The sequence below is a fragment of the Pongo pygmaeus genome, chromosome 18 (genome assembly GCF_028885625.2).
Source record: "Pongo pygmaeus isolate AG05252 chromosome 18, NHGRI_mPonPyg2-v2.0_pri, whole genome shotgun sequence".
Classification (NCBI taxonomy): Eukaryota; Metazoa; Chordata; class Mammalia; order Primates; family Hominidae; genus Pongo; species Pongo pygmaeus.
In genome coordinates this window covers 54,831,302-54,858,744 of record NC_072391.2, presented here as the reverse complement: position 1 = coordinate 54,858,744, position 27,443 = coordinate 54,831,302, and the positions used below count along the sequence as shown (strand labels likewise).

At 48.6% G+C, this 27,443-nt stretch overlaps 1 protein-coding gene and 1 pseudogene across 14 annotated transcripts in view; both read right to left on the bottom strand.

Moving 5' to 3' along the window:
• The window catches only part of DRC7 (dynein regulatory complex subunit 7), a 36,695-nt gene extending 12,710 nt beyond the window's left edge, over window positions 1–23,985 (bottom strand). For 4 of the 14 annotated variants that reach the window (XM_054455053.1, XM_054455059.1, XM_054455058.1 and 1 more), the window contains exons 1-9: window positions 23,926–23,985; window positions 22,182–22,312; window positions 20,608–20,847; window positions 19,724–19,898; window positions 18,478–18,603; window positions 16,643–16,837; window positions 13,702–13,860; window positions 10,933–11,151; window positions 111–239 (exon numbers count right to left, since the gene is read on the bottom strand). In XM_054455053.1, the coding sequence (XP_054311028.1) occupies window positions 111–239; window positions 10,933–11,151; window positions 13,702–13,860; window positions 16,643–16,837; window positions 18,478–18,603; window positions 19,724–19,898; window positions 20,608–20,810 (1,206 nt within the window). In that variant the 5' untranslated portion in view covers window positions 20,811–20,847; window positions 22,182–22,312; window positions 23,926–23,985. Of the gene's footprint in view, window positions 1–110; window positions 240–10,932; window positions 11,152–13,701; window positions 13,861–16,642; window positions 16,838–18,477; window positions 18,604–19,723; window positions 19,899–20,607; window positions 20,848–22,181; window positions 23,492–23,925 lie in introns of all 14 variants that reach the window. The other 10 variants (XM_054455060.1, XM_054455057.1, XM_054455062.1 and 7 more) reach the window with 8 other exon arrangements.
• LOC129016116 (mitochondrial carrier homolog 2-like) lies at window positions 3,666–4,811 on the bottom strand (annotated as a pseudogene).
• Window positions 23,986–27,443: the final 3,458 nt, after the last annotated feature.

The following is a 27,443-nucleotide window of genomic DNA, read 5'->3' as shown; positions in this document are numbered from 1 at the left end:
GGTCTACTTGGGCCATCCCCCACCGCCACACACATGCTGCTGGGGACACTTGTCAGGCTCCCTGAAGTCTTCACACACATCCCCTGGGCTCTCGAGCTGCTGAGACTCACCAGATTTTCCACATCATCCTCATCGTTTATCCCACTGTCGTCTTCTTCAGTCAAGGACAGCTGAGACTTATCAGTCCCCAGGAGCATGTACTCCCACCTCACAGGGTCACCCAGGTCAAAGATCAAGTCCTGTTGGGGATGAAGGCAGTCAACTGAGTGTACCCCACAGCCACTACATCCCCACCTGCTCCATGGGGAGTTGGGAGACGGCTACTTCGGGGCAGAGAAGGGACCTGAACCCAGGGCTTGGAGAAGCAGAACGTCAGTCCCAGGTGGCTCTGAGAGTCCATGCCCACACTCCTCATCTCAACAGGGAAACTGAGGCCCCGAGGGGGCGCAGAACTCCCTGCCCATCATTCAGCCTCCCTGTGAGGAAATCTCGTATTGACCTCTGTGAAAGACTAGGAGGCTCTCTGGCCTGGGCTAGACCTGGATGTGCAGGTCTTTCCGCATCGGCTGGGCAGTGCTTAGAGCCAATGAAAAGAAACCAGCAAGATTTGATGGCAGAAGGGTCTAGCAACTCCCAGGAAGTGGAAGGTTTTTTAAAAAGGCTTCCTCCTGTTTATTTTACCCATGCCAGGAACAAGGGAACTGGGCAGGCACACGTGGAGGTTATACATAAGAAGCAGGTGGACAGCTGGGCGTGGTGGCTCGTGCCTGTAGTTCCAGCACTTTGGGAGGCCAAGACAGAAGGATCACTTGAGCCCAGGAGTTCAAGAACAGCCTGGGTAGCAAAGAGAGATCCCATCTCCACAGTTTCTTTTCTTTTCTTTCTTTTCTTTTTTTTTTTTTTTTTTTTTTTTGAGACAGAGTCTCACTCTGTTGCCCAGGCTGGAGTGCAGTGGCGTGATCTCGGCTCACTGCAACCTCTGCCTCCCAGGTTCAAGTGATTTTCCTGCCTCAGCCTCCTGAGTAGCTGGGATTACAGGCACACGCCACCATGCCTGGCTCATTTTTATATTTTTAGTAGAGATGGGGTTTCACCATTTTGGCCAGGCTAGTCTCGCACTGCTGACCTCAAGTGATACGCCTGCCTTGGCCTCCCAAAAGTACTGGGATTACAGGCATGAGGCACCGTGCCCGGCCTTTTTTTTTTTAGCCAGTGCATGGTGTTACGCACCTGTAGTTCTGACTACTTGGGAGGCTGAGGCAGGAGGATCACTTGATTCCAGGAAGTTGAGGCTGCAGCGAGCTGTGAACACACCACTGTACTCCAGCCTGGGAGACAGAGTAAGACCCTGTCTCTCTAAAAAAAAAAAAAAAAAAAGCAGGTGGGTGAGAATTTCTCCTCCATGGAGTGTGTCTGCCACCTTCTTTTCTTTTCTTTTCTTTTTTTTCTTTTCTTTTTTTTTTTTTGAGACAGGGTCTCCCTCTGTTGCCCAGGCTGGAATGCAGTGGCCTGATCTCGGCTCACTGCAACCTCCACCTCCCGGGTTCAAGTGATTCTCCTACCTCAGCCTCCTGAGTAGCTGGGACAAGCGCTCGCCACCACAGCCCAGCTAATTTTTGCATTTTTAGTAGAGACAGGGTTTCACCATGTTGGTCAGGCTGGTCTCAAACTCCTGACCTCTTTTCACCCAGCCCACCTGAGTCCTCAGTCCCCTCAATAAAAGTGGCTCATCTGTCAGATAATTCCTAGAAGGTGGGGAGCACCTCACATTCTAATCAACCTTCCTAGAGCAAGGTGTTCTCCCTACCCTAAATCATGTTCCAGAGGAAAGCAAAGGCTGCAGAACAGCTGCCTGGAGGGGTGTTAACATTAAGCTGTCCTGAAGCCAACTCTAAGCCTAGTACTCACTGTCATGTGTGAGTCCTGGGAGGGCTCCCGAGTATTTCTCTGCCCTAGCTGGTGGGTGGAGGGGAGAGAAGTACGGGGCACAACAGAGGAGAGTTGGGGAGAGAACTGCTGGTAGATGTCATAGTGACTGCGGACAAAGCTTAATGGGCTTAGTGGATAGGAACCCAATTGTATAGATATTTGCCTTTTTTCACTCTTTTTTTTTTTTTTTTTTTCAGATGGAGTCTTGCTCTGTCACCCAGGCTGGAGTGCAGTGGCATGATCTTGGCTCACTGCAACCTCTGCCTCCTGGATTCAAGTGATTCTCATGCCTCAGCCTCCCGATTAGCTGGGATTACAGGTGCCCGCCACCACACCCAGCTAATTTGTGTATTTTTAGTAGAGATAGGGTTTCACCATTTTGGCCAGGCTGGTCTTGAACTCCTGGCCTCAAGTGATCCACCTACCTCGGCCTCTCAAAGTCCTGGGATTAAAGGCGTCAGCCACTGTGCCCGGCCAACCTATTTGCACTCTTGGCCTAAATTTTGTTACTTTTGTAAACCAGTGTTAGCAGTAGTTAGATATTATGCTTTGTTACTTTAACTTAAGTTCTATTCCTTTAGAAAAAGCATAATTGAATGGACAACAGCCACATCCATGTGCCCAGGGTATGTTTGCGCCAGGCAGTCACTCTGTGGATGCGTTGCCATCCTCCTCCAACCCCTCGCTATTTCAAGGTTCTTTGAAGAGACAAAGCAGCTGCTCCAATGTTCGTGTGGTGGTAAAAGTGACAGCCTGTGCCATCATCTCTTCCTCATACCCTCACTTGGCACAGTACTGCCCCTCTGGCCTCACTTCCGCCTTCACCTCGGAGCCTGATGGATGAGATGAGGACATTCAGGCTGGAAGAGGGGCTGAAGGAGGACTGTAGCATCCTCTGAAGGGCTGTTATCCTTCAGAGGACACCGACCACCATGGTGCTTATAAGCCCAGGCCCTGGGGGAGGGCAGTGTCGGCTCTGCCCCCTCTGTGTGGCGTGGGAGAAATGATCTCACTTTACTTGGCCTCAGTTTCCTTACCTGTAAGATGGGAGCAACAATAGTTAACATTTATTGAACAGCTAGAGACTATTCTAAGCATCTACTGAGTGTTACTTCCCACAACCCTGGAATCAGTGCCTAAGGGAGGCAGAGTGATGAGAGGCGTCTCCTTTGCTGAAGGCAGAAGTTTCTCATCTCGGAGCTTCTGACTTCTTCACAGAGACAGAGCAACCAGCAAAGCAATCATGCATCAACTCTGCCTGTCTCCCACAGGGGCTGGCAGTCACCCCTCTGACACTTATTTACTTATTTATTCATTCCCCAAGACTAAATGACCATTAAAAAAGCAGGTCATCAGGTACAGTGGCTCAGGCCTGTAATCCCAACACTTTGGGAGGCCAAGGTGGGCAGATCACTTGAGGTCAGGAGTTCGAGACCAGCCTGGCCAAAATGGTGAAACTAAAAATACAAAAAAAAAAAAAAAGCCACTTGTGGTGGTGCATGCCTGTAATCTCAGCTACTCAGGAGGCTAAGGTGAGAAGATCACTTGAACCTGGGAGGCAGGGATTGCAGTGTGCCAAGATCGCGCCACTGCACTCCAGCCTGGGTGACAGAGCAAGAGTCTGTCTCAAAAATAAAATAAAATAAAAGTGTGGAACACCATGTAGAAATCAACATTGTCTCCCATAATTTGGTGAATCTGGGACTATAGAAATGTCACTGTCCTGCCCTACATCTTCAAATTAACATTCTCAGGTCACAACAAGTCTTCCCAAAGGGATCCTTTGGGAAAAACAAGCTATTTCCTCAGCTCATATTTCCCTCTTTTTGTAGCATGCACCAGCAATTTATGCAAGTAGTATATACTGGGAAGGAAGAAAGGGGTCCACCAGCAAGCCCATGGCTGTTGACAGCCATAAGATTAGAGACAAGCACAAAGGGATAGGTCAACATACTGGCAAACAGTGCTGTGACATCTTGAGAATAACTCTTCATACTCTTCATTTCATTCCCGATAGAAACCTCACTGTCCAGTGCGTGCGTGTGTGTGTGAGAGAGTGCGTGTGTGTGTGTGAGAGATTGTGCAGTGGCACAATCACGGCTCACTGCAGCCTTGACCTCCCGGGCTCAAGCAATCATCCCACCTCAGCCTCCCTGGTAGCTGGGACTACAGGTGCATGCCATCATGCACCTGGCTAATTTTATTTGAATTTTTTTTATAGAGACGAGGTCTCACTTTGTTGCCCAGGCTGGTCTCAAACTCCTGAGCTCAAGTGATCCTCTCCCAAAGTATCAGGATTACAGGTGTAAGCCGCCATTCCCCACCAGAGTGCATAGGTATTGATGAGGTAGGCCAGTAAGTTACAGAGCCGTAAAGAAATGATGTTGCCTAGGAGGTGAGGAACAAGACACACGAGAAACCCTAGGATGCCTTCTTCCCAATAGATGGTTACTATGGAGTCACAAAGTCCACAGTACTTGGACTCTCTGTCAGTGAATTGTACCGCAAATCTCAGTAATCATGCAGAAGGGATGTGCGATGGTGGTAGCAGCAGAATGAGTGATTATCTCTTGAGTTATCTCCATGATAACTCGGTCAAAGGAAGATGAGACAGCTTTCTGTACATTTCCAGGTCCTAACTACTGCAAAACTTGACCATGGACTCCCAGGCAGTTTTGGAGTTAAGCCTGTGAACAACCTGCACCTCCCATCAATGCTCACAATGTATTGAGTGTAACTAAAGGGACCAGGAAGCTGACCTACTTGCTGCCGCAAAGTATTCTGACCTGTTGTTGCAGGAAGAGGCTCATACACCATGAGAGCAGCTGGGACAGGATGGTGAGACGGGAGCTCAGGAGCAGCAGACTGGCTATGTCCGCCATGCAGATGGACAGACGGTCCAAGCCACCAAGCAAATGAGTGAGCCGTTCCTCAGGGTCACCTTAAAAAGGGCCCAAGGGAAACTGGCCTGGTCGGAAACAGAGTGCCTTCGAGACAACGAAAGAGCACTAATAGACATACCAGAGACTGGGTAATTTGCAAAGAAAAAGAGGTTTAATGGACTCACAGTTCTGCAAAGAGGATAACCAATGCTAATACAAATCAAAGCTCCAGTGGCTATATTAATATCAGACAAAATAGATGTCAGAATGAAAAATATTACTAGGGATAAAGCTGATTATTTCATACCGATAGAGAGGTTAATTCATCATGAGGACATAACAATCTCAAACATTTACTCATCTAATAGCAGGGCTTCAAAATACATGAAGCAAATGCTGATAGAACTGAAAGAGGAAATAGAGAAATCCAAAATTGTAGCCCAAGATTTCAATAATGTTGTCAATAATTGAAAGAAATGTCGGCAGAAAATCAGCAAAGATATATAAGATTTGAATAACACTATCAATCAACTTGAGATTATTGACATTTATAGAACATTCCATCCAACAGCAAAATACACATTCTTGTCAAGTACACACAGAAAATTCACCATATTAAGAATTTGGTGAATTTCCTAGACAGACCATATTATGGTCCATAAAACAAACTATAGCAAGTGTAAAATAATAGAAGTCATACAAGTTATTTTCTCTAATCACTACAGAATTAAATTAGAAATCAACAATAGAAATATCTCTAGAGAGTTTCTAAATATCTGTAAACTAAACACATTTTCAAATGGCCCATGAATTAAAGGAGAAATTAAAAGGGAAATTGGAGAGCATATTGAATGGAAAGAAAATGAACACATGATAGAGTAAAATGTGTGGGATGTCACTAAAGTAGTACTTCCAAGAGAAAGAAGGCCTATGTTAGAAAAGAACAGGCTTAGCTGGGCGTGGTGGTGCATGCCTGTAATCTCAGCTACTTGGGAGGCTGAGCCAGGAGAATCGCTTGAACCCAGGAGGTGGAGGTTGCAGTGAGTGAAGATTGCGCCATTGCACTCCAGCCTGGGCAACAAGAGCGAAACTCTGTCTCAAAAAGAAAAAAAAAAAAAAAAAAAAAAGAACAGTCTTAGATGAATCATCTCAGCTTCCACCTTAAGAAACTAGAAAAAAGTAAATGAGGCTCAAAGTAAGCATAAAATATAAAATAATAAAGATCAGAGTGGACATCAATGAGATAGAAAACAAAAACAATGGAGAAAAACCACAAAACCGAAAACTGGTTTATTGACAATAAGGTGGGACTTACTGACCAGAAGGTGGGACTTGACTTCCAAGCGGGGGGCTCAGACCCTGGAAGAAATTGAGGACTAGCTAAAACGGGGCCAAGGCAACACCCAGAAATTACACCTTTCCATGGCAACGACCAAGTGAACCAGAGGTTACCACTCTATTTCTAGAAATTTCTGCAGAATCTGCCTCTTAATTTGCATATGATTAAAGTAGATATAAATGTGACTGTGGAACTGCCTCTGAGCTGCTACTCTTGAAACTGCCTTTGCACAGTTATGACTGAGACACTGAAAGAGATCTCAATCGACTCCATCTTGCTTCTAACCTCCAAGCTGTCCTTGTTCAATCCTAGGTGTAGGCTGAACTAACTTTGGGAGAAACTTAGTTTATTATAGTTTAAAACAAAGGCAATAACAGCCCTTTCCCGAAGCAGACCTCCTTCTTGCCTAGGGACTAGATTAGCTACAAGATTAGAAATTGTGGTTTCAGAGTCATGCAGCTGGAGGCTACAAGATTCCGACCCTCCCTAAACTGCTCCTAAGATCAGTGCTTGAGATATTTTGCAGGCCCTACACTTGATGGATCAGATGGCACCACCAGATGGATAAACTGGCTCATCTGATCTTGTGACCCCCACCCAGGAACTGACTTGGTGCAAGAAGACAGCTTTGACTTTCTATGATTTCATCTCTGACCAATCAGCACTCCTGGTTCACTGGCATCCCCCAACCCACCAAGTTGTCCCTAAAAACTCTGCTCGCTGAATGCACGAATGCTCTGGGAGACTGATTTGAATAATAATAAAACTCTGGTCTCCTACACAGCCGGCTGTGCGTGAATTACTCTTTCTCTATTGCAATTCCCCAGTCTTGAATCAGCTCTGTCTAGGCAGCGGGCAAGGTGAACCCCTTGGGTGGTTACAATCTGGGCACACTGCCTATGGGGTAGCCCTGCTCCACAAGGAGCAGTCCGTCTGCTGCTGCCATATGCTGCCACTTCAAGAAAAGTTGTCTCTAACACCACCAGCTTGCCCTTGAATTCTTTCCTAGAAAAAGCCATGAATCCTCACTGGCAAAGCCCTGATTTTGGGGCCTGCCCCTGCATCAAGAGCAACAAAATTGATAAAAACCTCTACCCAGATTGATCAGGAGAAAAAGAGAGAACACACAAACTACCAATATTAAGAATGAATTGGGTAATGTCACTAAGACTCTAACATATTAGAAGGAAAATAAGGAGCTATTTTGAACACTTTCATAACAATAAATTTGAAAACAAATGAAATGGACAAATTTCTTGAAAGATACAAACACCAAACCTCACTCAAAAAGAACCTGAGTCTCCCTATTGAATTTGTACCTTAAAATCCTTCCACAAAGAAAATTCCAGCCCCAGATGGCTTCATTTGTGAAGTCCAGCAAACGTACAAAAGAAATCATGCCAATTCTACAGAAACTCATCCAGAAAACTGAAGAAAAGGGAAACTTCCCAACTCATTCCATGAGGCCAGCATTACTCTGATACCAAAACCTGGCAAAGATATTCTAAGAAAACTACAGAACAATATCTCTCTTCAACAAAGATGCAGAAATTCGAAGCAAAATTTTCAGTTCAAAACCAATAATATATAAAAGATTTAACCATCATAATTAAATGAGGTTTATCCCAGGAATGCATGGTTAGTCTAACATTCAAAAATCAATCCAAGTAACTTACCATGTAGATAGACTAAAAAAGAAAAATCATAATAATCTCAATAGACTCAGAAAAAGTATTTGACAAAAATCTAGCATCTATTTCTGAAAAACCTCTCAGCAAACTAGGACTAGAGAAAAACTTCCTTTATTTGATAATGGGAACCAATAAGAGAAACCTGTGGCTAATACTATACTTAATGGTATGAGACTAAATGCTCTCCCTAAGATCAGGAATAAACAGGTTTGCTTTCATCACTTCTGTTTAACATTTACTGATGATTCTAGCCAGTGTGATAAGGCAAGAAAAGCATCCAGATTGGAAAAGAAGTAAAACTGTTTTTATTCACAGATAACATAATTATCTATATAAACATTGATGGAATCCACACTAAGGCTATTAGGGCAAATAAGTGAATTTGGGAAGATTTCAGGATAGAAGATCAATATGTAAAAATCAACTGCATTTCTATTCACTAACAAAGAATAGTCAGAAGTTGAAATTTTAAAAAATTATAGCATCAAAAAGTGAAATATTTAGGAATAAATCTGACAAAAGATGTATAAGAACTGTACACTGAAACCTACAAAATGTTGCTGACAGAAATTTTAAAAGACTTAAATAACTGAAGAGAGATACCATGTTCATGGGCGAAAAATTCAATATTGTTAAGAAAACGGTTCTCTCTCAATTGATCTATGGATCCAGTATAATCTCAACCACAATCTTCTGTTCGGAGCCCGGGACAGTGGTTCAAGCCTGTAATCCTAGCACTTTTGGAGGCCAAGGTGGGTGGATTGCTTGAGACCAACCTGGGCAACATTGCAAAACCCATTTTTTTGTCTCTATAAAAAATACAAAAATTAGCTGGGCATAGTGGCACATGCCTGTAGTCCCAGCTACTCGGGAGGCTGAGGTGGAAGAATTGCTTGAACCCAGAGGTTGAGGTTGCAGTGAGCCGTGATTACATCACTGCACTCCAGCCTGGTCAACAAAGGAAGACCCTGTCTCAAAAAATAAAAATCTTCTTTTGGGGTGATGAAAAAATTCTGGAATTAGATAGTGGTGATAGTTGCACAATCTTGTAAATATGCTAAAAGCCACTAACTTGTGCACTTTAGTGGATTTATGTTATGTCAATTACACCTCAATTTAAAAAAGGGGGGAACACAATCAGTCTAATTAGCAGTTAACAGAAGAAAAAATTATGATCATTTAATAGATGAAAAAAATTTGATATAAACAAATTTTGTTTGATTAAAAAAAAACCTGCTAGCAAACTGAGAAAGAAATCCCTCAGTTAAATAAAGGGTAGCTAGCTATAAAAACCCTACAGTCAAGATAAACATCATACAAATAGTGAAATGTTATGATACTAAGGCTTTACTTGTGAATCAGGACTGAGACAAGGATGTTCAGAATCCCCACTTCAATTTGACATTATACTGGATGTACTAACCAGAGAAATAAAACAAGAAAAAGAAATGAAAAAGTATAAGGATTAAAAATGAAGAAACAAAACGGCCATCATTCAGCTATAGGACTGATTGTATATGCAGAAAATCCCAAAGTCTTTACAGATTAATTTTTAAAATGAATAAGTAGGTTTAAAACTTACTGGATATGTGAACAGTTTGCAAAAAGCAATTGCTTTTTTTTTTTTTTTTTTTGGGGGGGGGACAGAGTCTCTCTTTGTCTCCCAGGCTGGAGTACAGTGGCGCAATATAAGCTCACTACAACCTCCGCCTCCTGGGTTCAAGTAATTCTCCTGCCTCAGCCTCCCAAGTAGCTGGGATTACAGGGGCCCACCACCACACTTGGCTATTTTTTGTATTTTTAGTAGAGATGGGGTTTCACCATGTTGGCCAGGCTGGTCTCGAACTCTTGACTTCAAGTGATCCACCATCCTTGGCCTCCCAAAGTGCTGGGATTACAGGTGTGAGCCCCTACACCCATCCAAAAATCAATTGCATTAAGTAAAACCACAGTGCAATACTGTTACATGTCCACTACAATAGCTAAAATGGAAAAGAAAGTATCTAGTATTGGCAAGGATGTGGAAGGAGCTCCGAGAACCCTCATACATTGCTGGTGGGAGTGTAAATGGATGCAATCACTTGAGAAATCGGGCCATATCTACTAAAACTGAGCATGTGCCCACCCTGTGACCCAGCAATTCCACCCCTCAGTAGTTACCCAACAGAAATGTGTATATGTGTTCACTGAAATACATGTATACAAATGTTCATGGTGGCATTATTCAAAATAGTCCCAAACTGGACACAATCTCAATGTGCAACTGTAGAAAGGACAAATAAGTTCTAGTGTATTCAAATAATGGAAAAGTAATAAAAAATGAAAATGAACAAGCCACACAAAAAACCATAATGAATTTCATAAACATAATGAGTGAAGGAATCCAGGCGTAAGAGTATTGAATCACTGTGTGATTCAACTGATGTAAACTCCAAAAACAGATGAAACAAATGGATGTTGTTAGAAGTCAAGATAGTGCTTAACTCTGGGGACGATGGTGGGATTGGTGGCCAGGAGGAGACATGAGGGGGCTTCTGCTGGTCCTGGCTACACAGGTGTGTTCAGTGTGTGATAATTCAATGATATGTACACTTAGGATTGTGACCTCCTCTGTACCCTCTTGTAGGTGCGTGTGTGTACCAGTGCCACATACATGAGTTAAAAATACATTTGGGGGAAGATAGTAATTGTGCAAAGGGACTTTCTGGGGTTTGGGCAATATTCTATTTCTTGATCTGGGTGTAGGAAACCAAGGTGTGTTCAATTTGTGGAATTTCATTGAACTGTACGTATGCATGGGATGAGTGTACTTTTCTGCATGTAGGTTACACTTCAATATAGAGGTTTTAAAAAATGCATTCAAACAATCCACATTTTAGAAGGACACACAAATCAGGAGAGACAATAATCGTATCAGAATGGTTATTCATGGGCAAGGGAGTGGGCCATGGAGACTCAGCTATGGAGAAGGTTCAAAGCCCTCGTGGCCTGGTGTCCCGCTCTCCCCAAGGTCTGGCTGCCATTGCTTCCCTCTATTCCTATCACCTGCACTGTGCCTGCTATGCCCACCCAGCTCCCCGTCCCTAGGCACCTTGCAGCAGTTCCAGCAATCCTGCATGTTGATCCAGTAGTTCTTGTGGTTCCACAGGCTTTCGATGCCCAGGAAGTGCTCATCCTGGGTGCTGTAGCTATGTCCTGTGAATGGGTCGATGAAGAAGTTCTCAGGCACCTCGCGCTTTCCCGATAGCACAAGGACCCAGGAGTGCACCCGCAGGCCATGCAGGGCATCCGGCTTTGCCTTCTCCGCCTCCTGCCAAGGAAAGGTGGGTGACTACGAGTCAGATGGCTGGAAGAGGAGTGTCAGGGTCCCAGACATCTCCCTGGGGCTGGGGAACCAGCAGGAGAGCTGAGTTCTGATGTAGACTGCACCATCAACCGGAGTGTGACAGCCCACCTCACCTCCCATCACCCAACCACTGAGCCCATTTGTAAAATCAAAACAATGGGAGAGTCTGACTAGATCTGTGGCTTACAAATTGGACTCTTTGGGGCACCGGGCATCTGGGGGTTACCGGCTTTATATGTTATGAGGTGAGGTTTCATCCACAGAAAGGAAATGGGAGACCAAGTACCTTTCTTATCTGCCTCCCTCTGAGAGAACTGTGACTGTCTTGTTGTTCATTGTTATGTATAAATAGGTCTGGACCAGAAAAGAAGCTCAAGGAATACTCCATGGAAGGAAAGGAAAGAAGGGAGTGGGGAAAGAGGATTGGAGGAAGGATAGGAGTGTGGAGTTGGAAGAAGAGATGGGAGATGGGTGGGAGGATGGCTGGCAGGACGGATGAGAGGACTGATGGCAGGATAGATGGATAGGAGTATGGATGGGAGGAGAGAGGGGAGGATGGGTGGATGGGAGGATGGATGGATGGGAGGATGGGTGGATGGGAGGATGGATGAGAGGATGGGTGGATGGGAGGATGGGTGGATGGGAGGATGGATGAGAGGATGGGTGGATGGGAGGATGGGTGGATGGGAGGATGGGTGGATGGGAGGATGGATGAGAGGATGGGTGGATGGGAGGATGGGTGGATGGGAGGATGGATGAGAGGATGGGTGGATGGGAGGATGGGTGGATGGGAGGATGGGTGGATGGGAGGATGGATGAGAGGATGGGTGGATGGGAGGATGGGTGGATGGGAGGATGGATGGGAGGATGGGTGGATGGGAGGATGGATGAGAGGATGGGTGGATGGGAGGATGGGTGGATGGGAGGATGGATGGTTGGGAGGATGGGAGGATGGATGGATGGGAGGAAGGACGGATGGGAGGATGGATGGGAGGAGAAATGGGAGGATGGATGGATGGGAGGATGGGTGGGACGATGGATGGATGGGAGAACAGTGGGTAGGAGGGTGGATGGATGGGAGGATGGACGGATGGGAGGATGGGTTGGAGGAGAAATTGAAGGATGGATGGATGGGAGGATGGATGGGAGGATGGATGGTTGGGAGGATGGACAGATGGGAGGGTGGGTGGGAGGATGGACAGATCGGAGGGTGGGTGGGAGGATGGATGGATGGGAGGATGGGAGGATGGGTGGATGGGAGGATGGGTGGATGGGAGGATGGATGGATGGGAGGATGGATGGGAGGAGAAATGGGAGGATGGATGGATGGGAGGATGGTGGGAGGATGGATGGATGGGAGGATGGGTGGATGGGAGGATGGATGGATTGAAGGATGGTGAGAGGATGGATGCATGGGAGGATGGATGGGAGGATGGATGGGAGGAGAAATGGGAGGATGGATGGATGGGAGGATGGGTGGATGGAAGGATGGATGGGAGGATGGATGGATGGGAGGATGTATGGATGGAAGGATGGATGGGAGGATGGATGGATGAAAGGATGGATGGGAGAATGGATGGATGGATGGGAGGATGAGTGGGACGTTGGATGGATGGGACAGTAGGTGGGTAGGAGGGTGGATAGGTGGGAGGATGGATGGGAGGATGGATGGGAGGATGGATGGATGGGAGGATGGGAGGATGGGTGGATGGATGGGAGGATGGATGGATGAAAGGATGGATGGGAGAATGGATGGATGGATGGGAGGATGAGTGGGACGTTGGATGGATGGGACAGTAGGTGGGTAGGAGGGTGGATAGGTGGGAGGATGGATGGGAGGATGGATGGGAGGATGGATGGATGGGAGGATGGTGGGAGGATGGATGAGAGGATGGATGGATGGGAGGATGGTGGGAGGATGGATGGGAGGATGGATGGATGGGAGGATGGGTGGGAGGATGGATGGATGGAAGGATGGATGGGAGGAGAGATAGGAGAATGGATGGTTGGGAGGATGGATGGATAGGAGGTGGGTGGGAGGACGGATGGATGGGAGGATGGATGGATGGAAGGATGGGTAGGAGGATGGATGAATGGGAGATGGACGGATGGGAGGATGAATGGGAGGAGAGATGGGAGGATGGATGGATGGATGGTTGGATTGGCGAATGGGAGGATGGATGGGAGGGGAGATGGAAGGATGAATGGATGGGAGGGTGTATGCAGGTATATCCCCAGTAAGAGTCTAGAGCAAAGAGGACACCAGAGCTGCCTAGCATAGAATGGGCTGCCCCAGGCAGTAGAGTGCCCTGATGTTAGGAGTCCATCATGAGAAGCTGGCTGACCACCAGTGGGAGATTCCTGCAGGGCCGGGTAGAGGTTGGGGGTGATTGTGAGGTGGACCTAGTTGGGGGGTCCATACACACATCGTCTCCATGACCTGTGCCTCTTTTCCCATCCCTAGCAGTCCTTTCTCGATAGCTGAGCCCAGGGGATTGAGGGCTGAGGACCCACCATGAGGCGCTCCTCCTCCTCCCTCAGCCGCTTCTGCTCCTGGGCTCTGATCTCCTGCTGCTTCTTCACCTCTTGCTCCTGCTCAAACCTGCTGCACAGGTCCCTGGGGGGTTTGATGGTATACTTCTTAGGCAGCACCTTTTCCTCCTCCTTGATGGTCTGTCACCCAAAAGAAGAGGAAAGGTCAGTGGCCCTCCATCCCCCCTTTACATGTGTAATTCCAAGAGGTGAGACCCGTCCAGCCAGTCCCTCGGACCGGGGGATGGCAGCTACTCCTGTAGCCTGTGGCCTTTCTGGCCCTAAATGCAGAGGGAGCCCCAGCTCCAGCTCCGTGACCTTGGGAGGTCCTCTCACCTCTCTGAATCTCAGGTTCATGGTGTGAGAATAATAGGAGCTTTCTCCCCAGCCTCTTTCTGAGAAGTAAAGACAGAAAAAATGCCCGAGGGAGGTACCTGTCAGGGCCAGGAGCTCAGGAGGTGTGGCTTTCTCCTCTTCAGTCCTCACCACCCATCCTAGCCATGACCTGGGTCTGATCCAGAAGTGGGGAGAATTGTCAGGAGTTGGATTTTTCAGATCTTGTCATCGGAGGGCCTCATATGTTGACTTTAAGAGTTTGCTGGGCCAGGAAGGAGAAGAAACTGTGTGTGTGTGTGTGTGTGTGTGTGTTTGTGTGTGTGTGTGTGTGTACACTTGCGTGTCTACAAATGTGTGCTAGGTGGCAAGAAGTATTCCCAGGAAAGAGCACTGCAGAGGCTGCAGAGGTGGGCCTGTGATAGTTATGAAGGAGAAATAGTGAATCCCCAGCATTTCAAGTTCACCTGACCAGGGCTTCAGTCCCTGAGTCTCCATTTTCCTGCTGTGTGACTTTGGCCACATTATGTTACCTTTTGATTTCATCAACATACTCATCTGTAACATAAAAGTGACAATATCTACCACACTGGGCCATCGTGGGGAGCAACGAGCGCAATGGACATGAAAGTGGATTTTAAACCCGAAAGTTCTCTGCATCTGTTTGCTATTGATATAATGTTAATCATTAAGCTTTTGGCTGAGCTGAGAGAGCTGAGATGCCCGGGTGGGAGCTCAGAGGCTTTTTCTTTTTGGAGCCAGAGTATCCCTCTGTTGCCCAGGCTGGAGTGCAATGGTGCGATCTCAGCTCACTGCAACCTCCACCTCCCAGGTTCAAGCGATTCTCCTGGCTCAGCCTCCCGAGTGGCTGGGTTTACAGGCATGCACCACCACGCCCAGCTACTTTTTATATTTTTAGTAGAGACGGGGTTTTGCCATGTTGGCCAGGCTGGTCTGGAACTCCTGGGCTCAAGTGGTCCACTTGCCTCAGCCTCCCAAAATGCTGAGATTACAGCCTCCCAGAATGAGCCACCGCACCCAGCCAGAGGCTTTTGAAGCCAAAAGCCATGGCAGAGCTCGTGCTCCATCTTCTCTTGGGGAGGTGGGCCTGAGAGAGCAAGGCTCTTCTTGTGCCTCCCCTTCTGTCTCGCCCTTCTCCTACCAGAGCACCCACCCTGGGGTCCCTGGGTGCTCACCCAGGTATAACCCAGGTACACAGTGATCCTGCTGGGTGCCTCAGGTCCCTGGATCCCCATCTCCAAGCTGCGGACACCCACGGGAGCCTGACCCTGATCCCAGAGTCCTGGAATTAATCCACCTTATGAAGAGCATTTTCTGTCTGTAGCATGACTATTTTCTAAATGTAAAGAAATGCATTTGTGATTCTGATATTCATTTCAGAGTGTTTCTCGTGTCTGTAGCAGCCTCTGGTCCTTATGGAGATCTTAATGAGCAGATCTAAAAACACAGCCACCAGCCACTGAACAGTTGGTGATTTTTTTTTTTTTTTTCTATTAAAAAGGGGCCTTGAGGGCCAGGCACGGTGGCTCATGCCTATAATCCCAGCACTTTGGAAGGCTGAGGCGGGAGGATTGCTTGAGTCCAGGAGTTCACGACCAGCCTGGACAACATAGTGAGAACCTACAAAAAACAAACAAAATTAGCTGGCCGTGGTGGTACATGCCTATAGTCTCAGCTACTTGGGACGCTGAGGCAGGAGGACCGCTTGAGTCCAGGAGGTTGAGGTTGCAGTGGGCCAAGATCATGCCACTGCACTCCAGCTTGGGTGACAGAGTAGGAGAGACCCCATCTCAAAAAAAAAGCAGGGTGGTGGGGGGCTTTTTACCTCAGGAGTGTGGTACTGAGAACCAAATGTCTGTCTACTTGTCTGTTGTTTTTTATTTTTTTAATTTATTTTTTGAGACAGAGTCTTGCTCTGTTACCCAGGCTGGAGTGCAGTGGCACGATCTCAGTTCACTGCATCCTTTGCCTCCCGGGTTCAAGTGATTCTCCTGTCTCAGCCTCCTGAGTAACTGGGACTACAGACACACGCCACCACGCCTGGCTAATTTTTTTGTATTTTTGGTAGAGACGGGGTTTCGCCATGTTGGCCAGGCTGGTCTCGAACTTCTGACCTCAAGTGATTCGCTCGCCTTGGTATCCCAAAGTGCTGGGATTACAGTCATGAGCCACCGCACCCGGCCTATTTTCTTATATAAAAATGGCTGGCTGGATTTTTATCAAATGCATAGGGTAAATTTGGAATCGTTTGACTTAAGATATAAGCTATGTGGCATTCATAAAATTTACCAAGCGGGGAGCATAGTAGCTGAAAACTGAGTTACGACAGACAGAGAAGAACAGCCAGCTTGGAAAACTGGGCTGGATGTGTTAAGACACCAAGGACATAAATCACTGGTGGTTTGAAATATGAACTCCAGGGCAGCGGAAGGGCTGGTGCTGAGGGATCTGTGTCCACGTGGCCAGGGCCGGGGATGAGGCGGCAGGGATGGACGCCTCTAAGGATGGCACGACAGCACCGGGAATGTTCCTCCTTTGGGAAACCCAGGCAGCTCGAGCCCGACCATACCTCCTTGGGCTTCACAGTGAGTGGGCACACCTCCCGCGTCAGGTCCATGTGGCACAGGTCCAGTGAGCCGTAGCCGTTGACGCAGTAAGCATCATAGCCAGAGCCGATAAGCATGGAGCAGAGCAGCGTACTGAAGTCAAAGCAGTTCCCCTTCTGGTACTTGAGCACAGTGGTCGAGGAGTACATGTGCGAGGGCTGGTCACAGTGGGACGGTCAGCACAGCTGGGGCCCCGCTGCCCCAGCCTGTCTTCCCCACAGGTCACAGCCCACCACCTGTCAGGGTGGGGAGCCAGGACCAATGCACAGGCTGGACCTGCTTTGGGTCCCTAACCCTTGTGGGGTCAGGGATCCTGCTAAGAATGGAATGACAACCAGACGCCATGCCATTCACATTTGCCTGTCATTTGAAGGGGCTATGGACTTCCTGATAGGGGAAACCTTCTAGACTATAGAAGTGTCTGATCTAATGCCCTCTGATTGGTAAGTTTACTGTTTTGCTCCAATGTTCCCCCTTCCTTCGATCCCCACCTTTCCTCCTCCTCCCTTTATCAGTTCTCCACTGTTGACCTCGCCCTTTCTTCCTCCCTCCCTCTATTCTGAAGGAGAAGCTGACGAAGTTGGTCAGAAGCCCAAAGATGGGGTTAGGGCCATGGGCAGCCGGGCCTCCCCTCTCTCTTTCCTGCACCGCGTGAAGCCATGGCAGGGAAGCTCTGAACGCAAAGGAGAAAAGAGGTGGGAACCAGAAGCCCAGACTTGCTGTGTGTCCTCAGGCAAGTGGCTGTCTCTCTCTGGGCCTGTTTGCCCTTAGGGGCCCTGAGAGGCTGTGCCCTGAGCCTGGCCGAGCTTCCTTTTCCCAGAACATGCCTGACATCCCATTGAAGGAAATAATGTACACAGTGATCCGTTTCCAAGGCAAAGTGCCTTGAATAGGCTTAGGTCAGCAAACTACAAAAAACCCAGGATATACTAGGCCTCTGCTTGAATAGCCAATGCCTGTTTGTCAGCCTTCTCCTTCCTCCCCCTTACCTGCCGCCTTAGTTGCCCTCACTCAAACCAAAAAAGTTTAGCCTAAGATAAAAGTTTACTAGTCTGCAAAATAGCTCGCTTTGTCTGTTCTTATCAGCTTGCCCAGCTAGTCAGGTCATAAGTCAAATACTTAAAGAGCCCCTGAGCTAACTAGGATTGCAATGCATTGTGGGTTGCAACAAAATGCTGCAAAACAACCCTAGAAAAAACACCTAAAGCCCCTGCCTAACAATCAATAGGTGATGTCTGGGAAGATTGTGACCCCATAGTACTCAGCCTGTCAGGAACCAGGGGAGGGACCTGCACACTAGGGGATAAACTGCTTGTTAAAACTATGCTGGGTGTGTCTGCCTATCAGACACCCAATCTTGCAAGACCATCATTAAAAGTCTCACTTTCGCTATTCTCCAGGTCTCTAAGTCCATTCTTTTTTTTTGAGAGTTTTGCTCTTATCACTCAGGCTAGAGTGCAGTGGTGCCATCTTGGCTCACTGCAACCTCCGCTTCCCAGGTTCAAGTGATTCTCCTGCCTCAGCCTCCCCAGTAGCTAGGATTACAGGCATGCGCCACCACGCCCTGCTAATTTTTGTATTTTTAGTAGAGATGGGGTTTCGCCATGTTGGTCAGGCTGGTCTCGAACTCCTGACCTTGTGATCCGCCCGCCTTGGCCTCCCAAAGTGCTGGGATTATAGGCGTGAGCTACCACGCCCGGCCTCTAAGTCCATTCTTTGGGTTTGGATGGGTGAGTTTGTTTCTCACACCATCTTAGTCCTAGTGGGCTCAGGCATGCAGCCTGTGAGTGGTGCTTACCGGCTTGAGGGGGTCAGGCAGGGGCACCATGGTGAGGAAGTCGGAGACAAACTGGGCACAGCTGTCCCAGTTGTAGAGCTCGGGGTAGGGCATCAGTGTGGGCCGGAGGGTTGTGCTCACGAACTTCTGCAAGGAGAGAGATGGTGCCAGTGGAGTCAAGGCAATAAAAACCTGTGAGATCAGGCTTGGGGCCTTCCCTGAATCCACAGGGGGACCCTAGAGGCCTGAGCAAATGCAGGAGGCCAGGCCCACATGCCCTGGGGTGGCAGAGCAGCCCTTGGCTGGGAAGGTGATGCCCAGATCTGGCACATGGCAGCCATCAGTGGCACAGTGGCAATGACTGGGAGGCCCCTATCACGTTGCCAGCACCCGGAGACAGCACAAGCATATTCTGGATCTGGACTTTGAAGGGCTTTGAAGTTTTGCCGCCTTCAACCCCTAGGGCATCGTGGAGACACCTGAGGCCCAGAGCGGGCCTGAGAGCTGCCTGAGGTGACCCAGCAAGTCAGGGCTGAATGAGGAGATCAGGTCTGTTTCCTGGGGTTCCTGGGAGCGCTGTGCTCTCCTCCCAGGAGCGATGCTCTCCCTGGGGCCTACAGAGGTTCTGGGCTGGGGCCAGCTGGTGGCCAGTACAGTCTGAAGCCTCAGAGGTCAGCCTGTCCAGGGAAGGACAGAGAAATAAGACAAACTGGACCAGGACAGGCATAAGAACCTAAGCTCTGGCTTCTTCCTTCCAGCCCTGTGACCCAGAGCATGTCTCTGAGCCTTTCTGGGACTCAGTTTCTCCATCTGTAGATGGAATGACATGGGATTCATCCAGGGGGTGGGAAACAGCTACCCATGAGCTGACAGGGACCCACAGACCCGCTTTATTTGGCCCATGTGGCAATGTTTAGCATTTATGTCAGCTGCCAGCATTTAAAAACCAGAGACTCCCACACAAATCCCGAGCCTCCTCTTGATCGGGTAACCCCAGGCCTGCAGTTTCCCCACAGCAATCAGCAGCTGCCTCTTTAGGCGGGGGCATGGGGCCTCCAGACCACCACCACCCTCCAGGGTAATCTGCACTGAGCCTGCTGAGGCCTGCTGGCATTCGAATTTACGTTGCCCCCAGACTAGAAGCGCTCTGGCCCACAGGAGGTCTGTGATTTGGCCCAGTGACCTTGGAGAACCTGCCCCACTTCCCTGTGCCCTCTGCTCTCCAGCCCCAGGCTCCCCAGCCCTGCCCTCAACATGCCAGCCTTACGGGCACTTCACACTCATTCAGGGGGTGCAGGAAGAGGGGCACACGGTCCGGGCACAGATGGCTGTACTGGCGGGAGAAGTTGTCTGCCACCTGCAGCAGGTGTTCCTCCTTGGGTGTGTTGGTTTTGTAGGAAACGGGCAGCTTGGAGATGTCAATAGTGTCCTTGGTAAAGGCCCTGTGCCACAACAGGGATGGCATTAGGGAAGCCATGCCTGGCACACAGGAGCCCTGGTTCCACTGAATTGCCATTGGCTCTACCCCTTCCTCATTTAATCCTCACAGCTACTGAGAAGGCAGGTATCATTAACATCTGCATATTTATGTATATATATACACACATATATTTAAGAGACAGGTCTTGCTCTGTTGCCCAGGCTGGAGTGTGATAGCACAATCATAGCTCACTGCAGCCTTGAACTCCTGGGCTTAAGTGACCCTCCCACCTCAGCCTCCCAAGTAGCTGGGACTATAGACACCACCACACCTGGCTAATTTTTGTATTTTTTGTAGAGATGGGTGGGGGGGTCTTGCAATGTTGCCCGGGCTGATCTCGAACTCCTGGCCTCAAGCGATCCTCCCACCTTTTCCTTCTAAAGTGCTGGGACTACAGATGTGAGCCACAGCGCCCAGCCAGCACCTGCACTTTTAGACAGATAAAGGCACTGAGGCACCGAGAGGCTGAGTGACTTGTCCAAGGTCACACAGCTGGTTGGGAGAGCATGGACACTCGGCCCAGGCCATTTGAAAGCAGAAAGCCTTCACTCTTAACTGCCTCCCTCTATCTCCTGGTCACCCTGCCAGACCAGGCGCCACCACTCTGCCTGGGTCTCCCTGTGCCCAGCCCCGGTCTGCCCTTGCCAGGGCCCCCACTCTGCCACACTCACGGCAGCTCCGCTGAGACGGTGATCTGGATCTCCGACAGCTTCTTCTCCAGGTCTCTGAGCGTCTCCTGCTTCAAGGTGGTTTCCTCCTTCCGCACCTCGACTGGCCTCATCATTTTCTCCATCCTCACCCATTCAGCCCGCTCGGCCGCCTCCTCCCGCTCGGCCTCCTCCTCCTCCTCCACCTTCTCCCTCAGGACCTCCATTCTGGAGTGTCTCTGGCTGTCTGGAGATGGAATGTCTCTGTGGGGAAGGGTGAGTATACTCCATGGCCGACTGTCAGACCAGGCAGGAGCCACCAACACCACCTGGGCATCCCTGGGAGGTCTGGGAGATGGTTTTGAGGAGGTGTCGAACACATAGGGAGTGATTCCCTCTTTGACTTCCTTTCAAACATGGAGAAAGTCTCTGTTTGGTGCTACCCCATCTGTAACACCTTTCTAATCCTGGCAAATATTCCTTTACAACAAAGACAAAGCAGGCCTCTGGTTGGAAGCCATCCTCAGGACAGGACAGGGAAAGGCATGTGTCGATTTGCTTTTAGTATATTTGACAGTTATCTTTTTTTAAAATTTTTTATTTTTTTGAGACAGGGTCTTGCTCTGTCACCCAGGCTTGGAGTGCAGTAGCGCGATCATGGCTCGCTGCAGCTTCAAACTCCCAGGCTCAAGCAATCCTCCCACCTCAGCCTCCCCAGTAGCTGAGACCACAGGCGCACACCACCACATCTGGCTATTTTTTTTTTTTTTTTTGGTAGAGACAGGGTCTGGCTATGTTGCCCAGGCTCAAACTCCTGGCCTCAAGCGATCTTCCTGCTTTGGCCTCCCAAAGTACTGGGATTACAGGCATGAGCCATTGTGCCAGCTGACAGTTATCAATGACAAATACTGCTAATGCTGTGGGGATTACTATAGTATCGTCAAGTTTCCTATTTAAATAAATGAATTGGTTGGGTGCGGTGGCTCATGCCTGTGATCCCAGCAATTTGGGAGGCCGAGGCAGGCGGATCACTTGAGGTCAGAAGTTCGAGACCAGCCTGGCCAGTATGGCGAAACCCCGTCTCTACTAAAAATACAAAAATTAGCTAGGCATGGTGGCACATGCCTGTAATCCCAGCTACTCAGGAGTCTGAGGCAGGAGAATCACTTGAACCTAGGAGGCGGAGGTTGCAGTAAGTTGAGATCATACCACTGCACTCTAATCTGGGTGACAGAGCGAGACTCCGTCTCAAATAAATAATAAATAAATAAATGAATAAATAAATTGGTTTAAAGAAAATCCCAACAGTAAGGTGATATGGACTACAACCCACCCAAAAATGAAGATGGCAGGTGAATGATATCTCACTTGATCAAACTGGGAACCGAGGCACAGAGAGTGAAGGTGCCTGCACCAAGGCATACAAACAGGGAGTGGGGGGTGGGGGTACCAGAGCCTGTTCTCTCTTGGCCAAGGCCTGTGTTGGCCCAGAGAACAGGCTTCATTCTGTGATCCACGCAGAGATGCCACATGTGCTCACCATATGTCCTGTGGCCACAGAGCAGAGCCTCACTGAGCGGGGACTGCTAGTCACCTACCCAAAGATCCAGTCTCCTCTTCTGTACGGCAGAACCCCAGTTGTGTGGGGGGCAGCAGTGTGCCTGGTTTGAATTGCTCAGCTTCCCAGATTCTCTTGCAGCTAGAGGTGGCCCTGTGATGTGACCTGGTTCTGGCCAATGAGATGTGGGCAGAAGTGATTGGGGAGCCCTCTGCCCTTCTCCTCCTCCCGCCTGGAATGTGGAGATAAAGTGGGAGGTGGGGCAGCCAAGGCGATACCATGAGGTGACCACACATGAGGGCTAAAGCTGCCTGCTAAGGATGGCAGGGCCGAGAGACCAGGGAGCTGGGGTCCCCAGTGGTGCCACAGAGGCCTGGAGTGCCACCTCCAGCCTTTCCTTATATAAGAAACCTCAGCCTCTATGTAGGTCCCTGTTCCACACCGCCCAACGCCACCCCAGCTGATGCACTATCTGCAGCCTCCCAGCTGGGGTCTTTCCATTTCTGTCCTCGAACATCTGTTTTCCTTATGGCAAATGGGGGTCCAGAGATGAGGAAAACAAACGAAACCCACAGGACAAAGGGGGCGATTAGTAAGGAGAAAAAAGCAGAATGCCCTCGACTTTCTAATCATCCCCCCCTTCCCTGGGTGAAGCCAGGAGCAAGAGGGCAGAAGGGAGCAGCAGATAAAGGCTGGCCCCCATTTCCCACTCCACACCTACATGGGCCGCCTCAGCCTCCTAGGGAGGTGAGTTGCTGGCCACCAGCCATGACTGAGCCTGGTTGGGGAAACCCTGGCTTTGCCAGTAGCTCCTGCTGGACCCTTGGGTCACTGTCTGCGCCTTTCTGTGCCTCAGTTTCTCTTTATAATAGGAAGGGAGGGCAGATATTTTCTGTCCAATTCTGATATTCTGTGCTCTGGGACTCAGGAGGGGATGAATGCTCGTCTGGCTAGAGCCCACCCAAGGCCCAGGTGGCCCAACACCATTCAGGACCCCAGATCCTCAGGGGAGAACCTCTAGCCAAGCAGCACTTCCCAGTGATCAGATCCATTTGTCGGCCTCTTGGTCCCAGAGAGAATGAGCCCACGGAGGGTAGTCATTACCATTACAAGGCACTTACAGTTTGCTGAATGCCTACTGTGTGTCAGACCTGTGCTGAGGGCTGTACGGAGATCATCTCACTTATCCTCTACTGACTCTATGAGGCAGACACTGAGGACACCCACTTTGCAGATGAGAAGATTGGGGCCCAGAGAGGTTAAGTGCACTGCTTAAGGTCACAGCCAGTAAGTAGCAGGTCTGGGATTTGAACCCCTGCATTTCTGGTTGTGAAACCTGTGTGTCTCAGGCTGGAAGAGATATGAGATGGGGAAGTGCTAGAAGGGATGGTGGGGGTTGGGGAATGGTGGGCAAGGAAACAAGTAGGCTGAAGAGGAAGCCAACGTGTCAGTCCCAGAACACCACCAGAGGCAGAGCTGGGGAGAAGAACCCACAGCACTTTATTCCCTACACAGGTGGCCTCTTCAGCTATAGCCCACTGTGGGGAAGGCAGTCTTATCTCAAGGTTCCCTAGATTCTGCCCCAACCCACAGGCCCTTCCCTGCACCCCCTCTCCACCAGCAACTTCCTCCTCCCAACACACATAAACACACACACACACCCCACCAACAACTTCCCCAGAAAGATCAGGGCTGGAGGCCCCCAGGCAGAAGGGGGCCACCAGCCTCGCCCTCTCCCTGCCAGACAGGGTCCAGCCACCCCAAGTCCCTTGCTCCCTCCTCACCCCTCCGAGGACAGCCTGCTCTAGCTGTTAGCCATCTCCATGGTAACAACCTGGGAAGCTGAAGGCCGGTCCTGGGAGAGGAGGCTTCTGGGAAATGTAGTCTTCCCAGGTTGCATGGGTCCTTCTGCCAGCGGTGCACTGGTATAGTGGGGCATCGACTTGCTAGTTGTTAAACTTTCCAAAATTTTTATGAAACACAGCCATTATTAAAAATTAAGAGGGCTGGGCACGGTGGCTCACACTTGTAATCCCAGCACTTTGGAAAGCCGAGGCAGGAGAATCCTTTGAGCCCATGAGTTCAAAACCAGCCTGGGCAATATATAGTGAGACCGTCTCTTAAAAAAAAAAAAAAAAAAAAAAATTGGCCATGGGGTCATTTACACCACAAAAATTAGCAAATGCCAAGACCAGGGCTTTTCCCCTGAGCCAGCCAGTTGTTAAACATTTACCAGCACACTGAAGCCCCTGCCCCACGGCATGCCAAATGTGGCCTTGATCGAGACAGACAGAAACCAGTGTGGGGCCTGGAGTAGCTGCCAGCTGCGGTGGACAGAACCAGGCTGCCTTCACTGAGTCCTGGGTTCTAGTCCAGGCTGGAGCTCTGATGTAGAACATTACCTCGAAGTACGGGGGAAACCTATCCATTAGGCTAGTGGCTCATGAAAATGTTTAATTTCTTTTAAATTCAGAAGAAAAAAATGAGAATAATAATGACTATATAACTATGAATCTGCCCTGAATTATGTTTGTGTTTTTACCAATACAGTCCTAAAATATAATCTTTACTGTTTTATTTTTGGAGGGAGGGGTGCACGGGCCTTTTTTGATCAGGGGATAGGGCTGGCAGGAGGGAATCCAGACTGTCACTGTGCTGACAAGTTTGCACAGTTAGTGTTACTGCTAGAAACTTAGGAATTGCCTCAATTCTCATGAATAGAGAATGATGTTCCCCCTCCCGGTTGGAATATCATGCAGCCATAAAAATAAGCTGTAAATGATCAATTGCACTGTGGAGAGCTCACGAGACAGTGTGCGTATTTCAGACTTGGTGCTGAGCAACTCGTAATTACCTCTGTGGGGAACTGGCTGGGATGAGGGCAGGAAGGGGGGAGGGAGGAGAAAGGAAACAGGTGATGTGTTATGCTGGTGGGATGCAGCATAGGCTTCATTCTCCTTTTTCAACCCTATGCAACACTTCATTCCTTTTACGTATTTATTCATTCCTTTTTCTCTTCATACCCACTTTCATTTCCCACCTCTATAAAGCAACCATTCTGATGTGTATTTTTTTTCCAAAATGAGTATTGTTTTGCATGCTGGTGTTTTTAATATATGTTTAATATGAGACTGAACAAATATATCCTTCTGGTTCTTATATTTTCATGAAGGGCTGTGTTTTTAAGATCTCTCCACGTTATTGTGTGGATCCACACTTATTATCTCTTTGTTCTTCCAGTGACGGGCACTCGGTGTCCAGGTGTTCTAGAGGGAGCTTTCAACGTCCCCAGGCACTGATAGTTGTTTAGGTTGTTGCTGGAAACATGGAAAGATCAAACAAATGCTAAACGTGCCCCAGCTCTGAACCAAATTCCTTAAACCCTCATATAAACTCCATAAACCCACCTCCTCGTTATGAACAGACACATCTCCCTTCTTGCTGTCTGTCATGAGAACACTACAGCCTTCCCTATGTACGTTTCCCTAATAAATGCTTTGGATGGATACGGATCACCCCGGCACTTAGTGTTTATTTCTTTGGAATTGCAACTGGCCCTATCTCTTGATGGTTTGGGGCAGTCTTGAGGGAACTCCCCAGCAGACATTGGGTGGGCTGGGCAGACCACTCAGATTTGCTACCAGCTCCCTCCCATCACAGACAATGCTACACAGGTCTAGGGGTGTCTAGATCTGGAAGAATGTTTCTTTAAGATAAACAACCAGTAGCAAGATTGCTGGCTCAGCAGAAGCACTGTGTTTTTCTCCAGGCAGCTGAAGCAGTCTAGACTCTCCCTGGCTCCCATATCGTCCCTGCCTGTTGGTACCATCTAGCTTTCTAGTTCATCAGTTTAATAAGGATACAATGAGGTCTCATTGTCATTTCAATCTGCAGCTCTCTGATGACTAATGATTTTAAATGTGTCTTCATGAACTAATGTGTTAGTTTTAGGTATTTCCTCCTCTGAAAATGACGATGCCACCCTTGTCATGTATTAAATCCCCGAGGTGGCCATGGGTCTGCCTCTGAGCACTCTATGCTGTTCCACTGATCTTCTTTCCTATCCCTGCACAGACACCACGTTGCATTTACCAAACTGGCCTTGTAATATCTTTATGTCTAGAGGTCAAGTCTTCCTTCTATGCCCCTCTTTCTGTGTTTTCTTTTTGAGACAGGGTCTAGCTCTGTCGCCCAGGCTAGACTGCACAGGCATGATCTCGACTCACTGCAACCTCCGCCTCCTGTATGCCCTCTTTCATTAAGATTGACTTAGCTATTTGAGGTCTATATGCCTCCATATCAATTTTAAAAGTTTCTGGAGAATCAAAATAAAATCAATTAGAATATTTATTTTTTTCCTTTATTTTATTTTATTGTAGAGACAGGGTCTCGCTATGTTGCACAGGCTGTTCTGGAACTCCTGGGCTCAAGCAATCCTCCTGCTTCAGCCCCCCAAAGTGCGGAAATTAGAGATGTGAGCCACCGTGCCCGCCCCAAAATCTTTATTGTAATTGCATTCAATTCATTAATTGATGAAGGATTTATATCTTTTAGTGTTGCCTATCTGACAGCATGGAGCAAATAAGTCTTCTTTTTTCCTGTGTATTTGTTATGTTGTAATGAAAAAATACAAGGAATGAAGAGATTTGGGCAGAACAGAAAACCAGGCAGGAGCCATGGCAGAAGGGACCCTCTCTGTGCCCAGAACCTGATGAGATGATGGCCAAGGCAAAGCTCTGGCTTTGCCACATTCATTCTGGGCCAGGTAGGCCAGGCAGTGGGCAGTCCTTGCAGGCACTGTCTCATTTATTCATTTCCTTCATTAACCCTGTGGGGCAGCTACTGCTGTTTCTGTTTTACAGGCTCAGTAGTTGAAGAATTTGCCCAAGACAAGTTGCAAAGACAGAATTTGAAACTGGTGAACTGAGATCAGGGTCTGTGCTTCCACCTGTGATGATGCCCCATCTCCTAGGTTGCTATTGTTGCTGTGCAATGACAGAGGAACTCCATCCATCCGCTCTGGGCTTTGGAGTGTATTTTCACCAGAGCCCCCTTGGCCTTATGGGTGCTCAACTTGGCACTTGGAGCTGCTTTTGCAGGAACCCCGGGTGATGAGGAACTCCAGCCCCTCGGCCCCTGCCTAGCCCCAGGGTGGAGAGCCAGCCAGAAAAGCAGTGCACCCCCAATGATAGCCACACCTTCTTATCTGCCCTCTCCATCTGAGCCAGGAAGCCCAGCCATCAGGGACTTGTGGTCTTGTTGGTCCCACATCCCACTAAGCAGTTTGGGAAACTCTGCAACC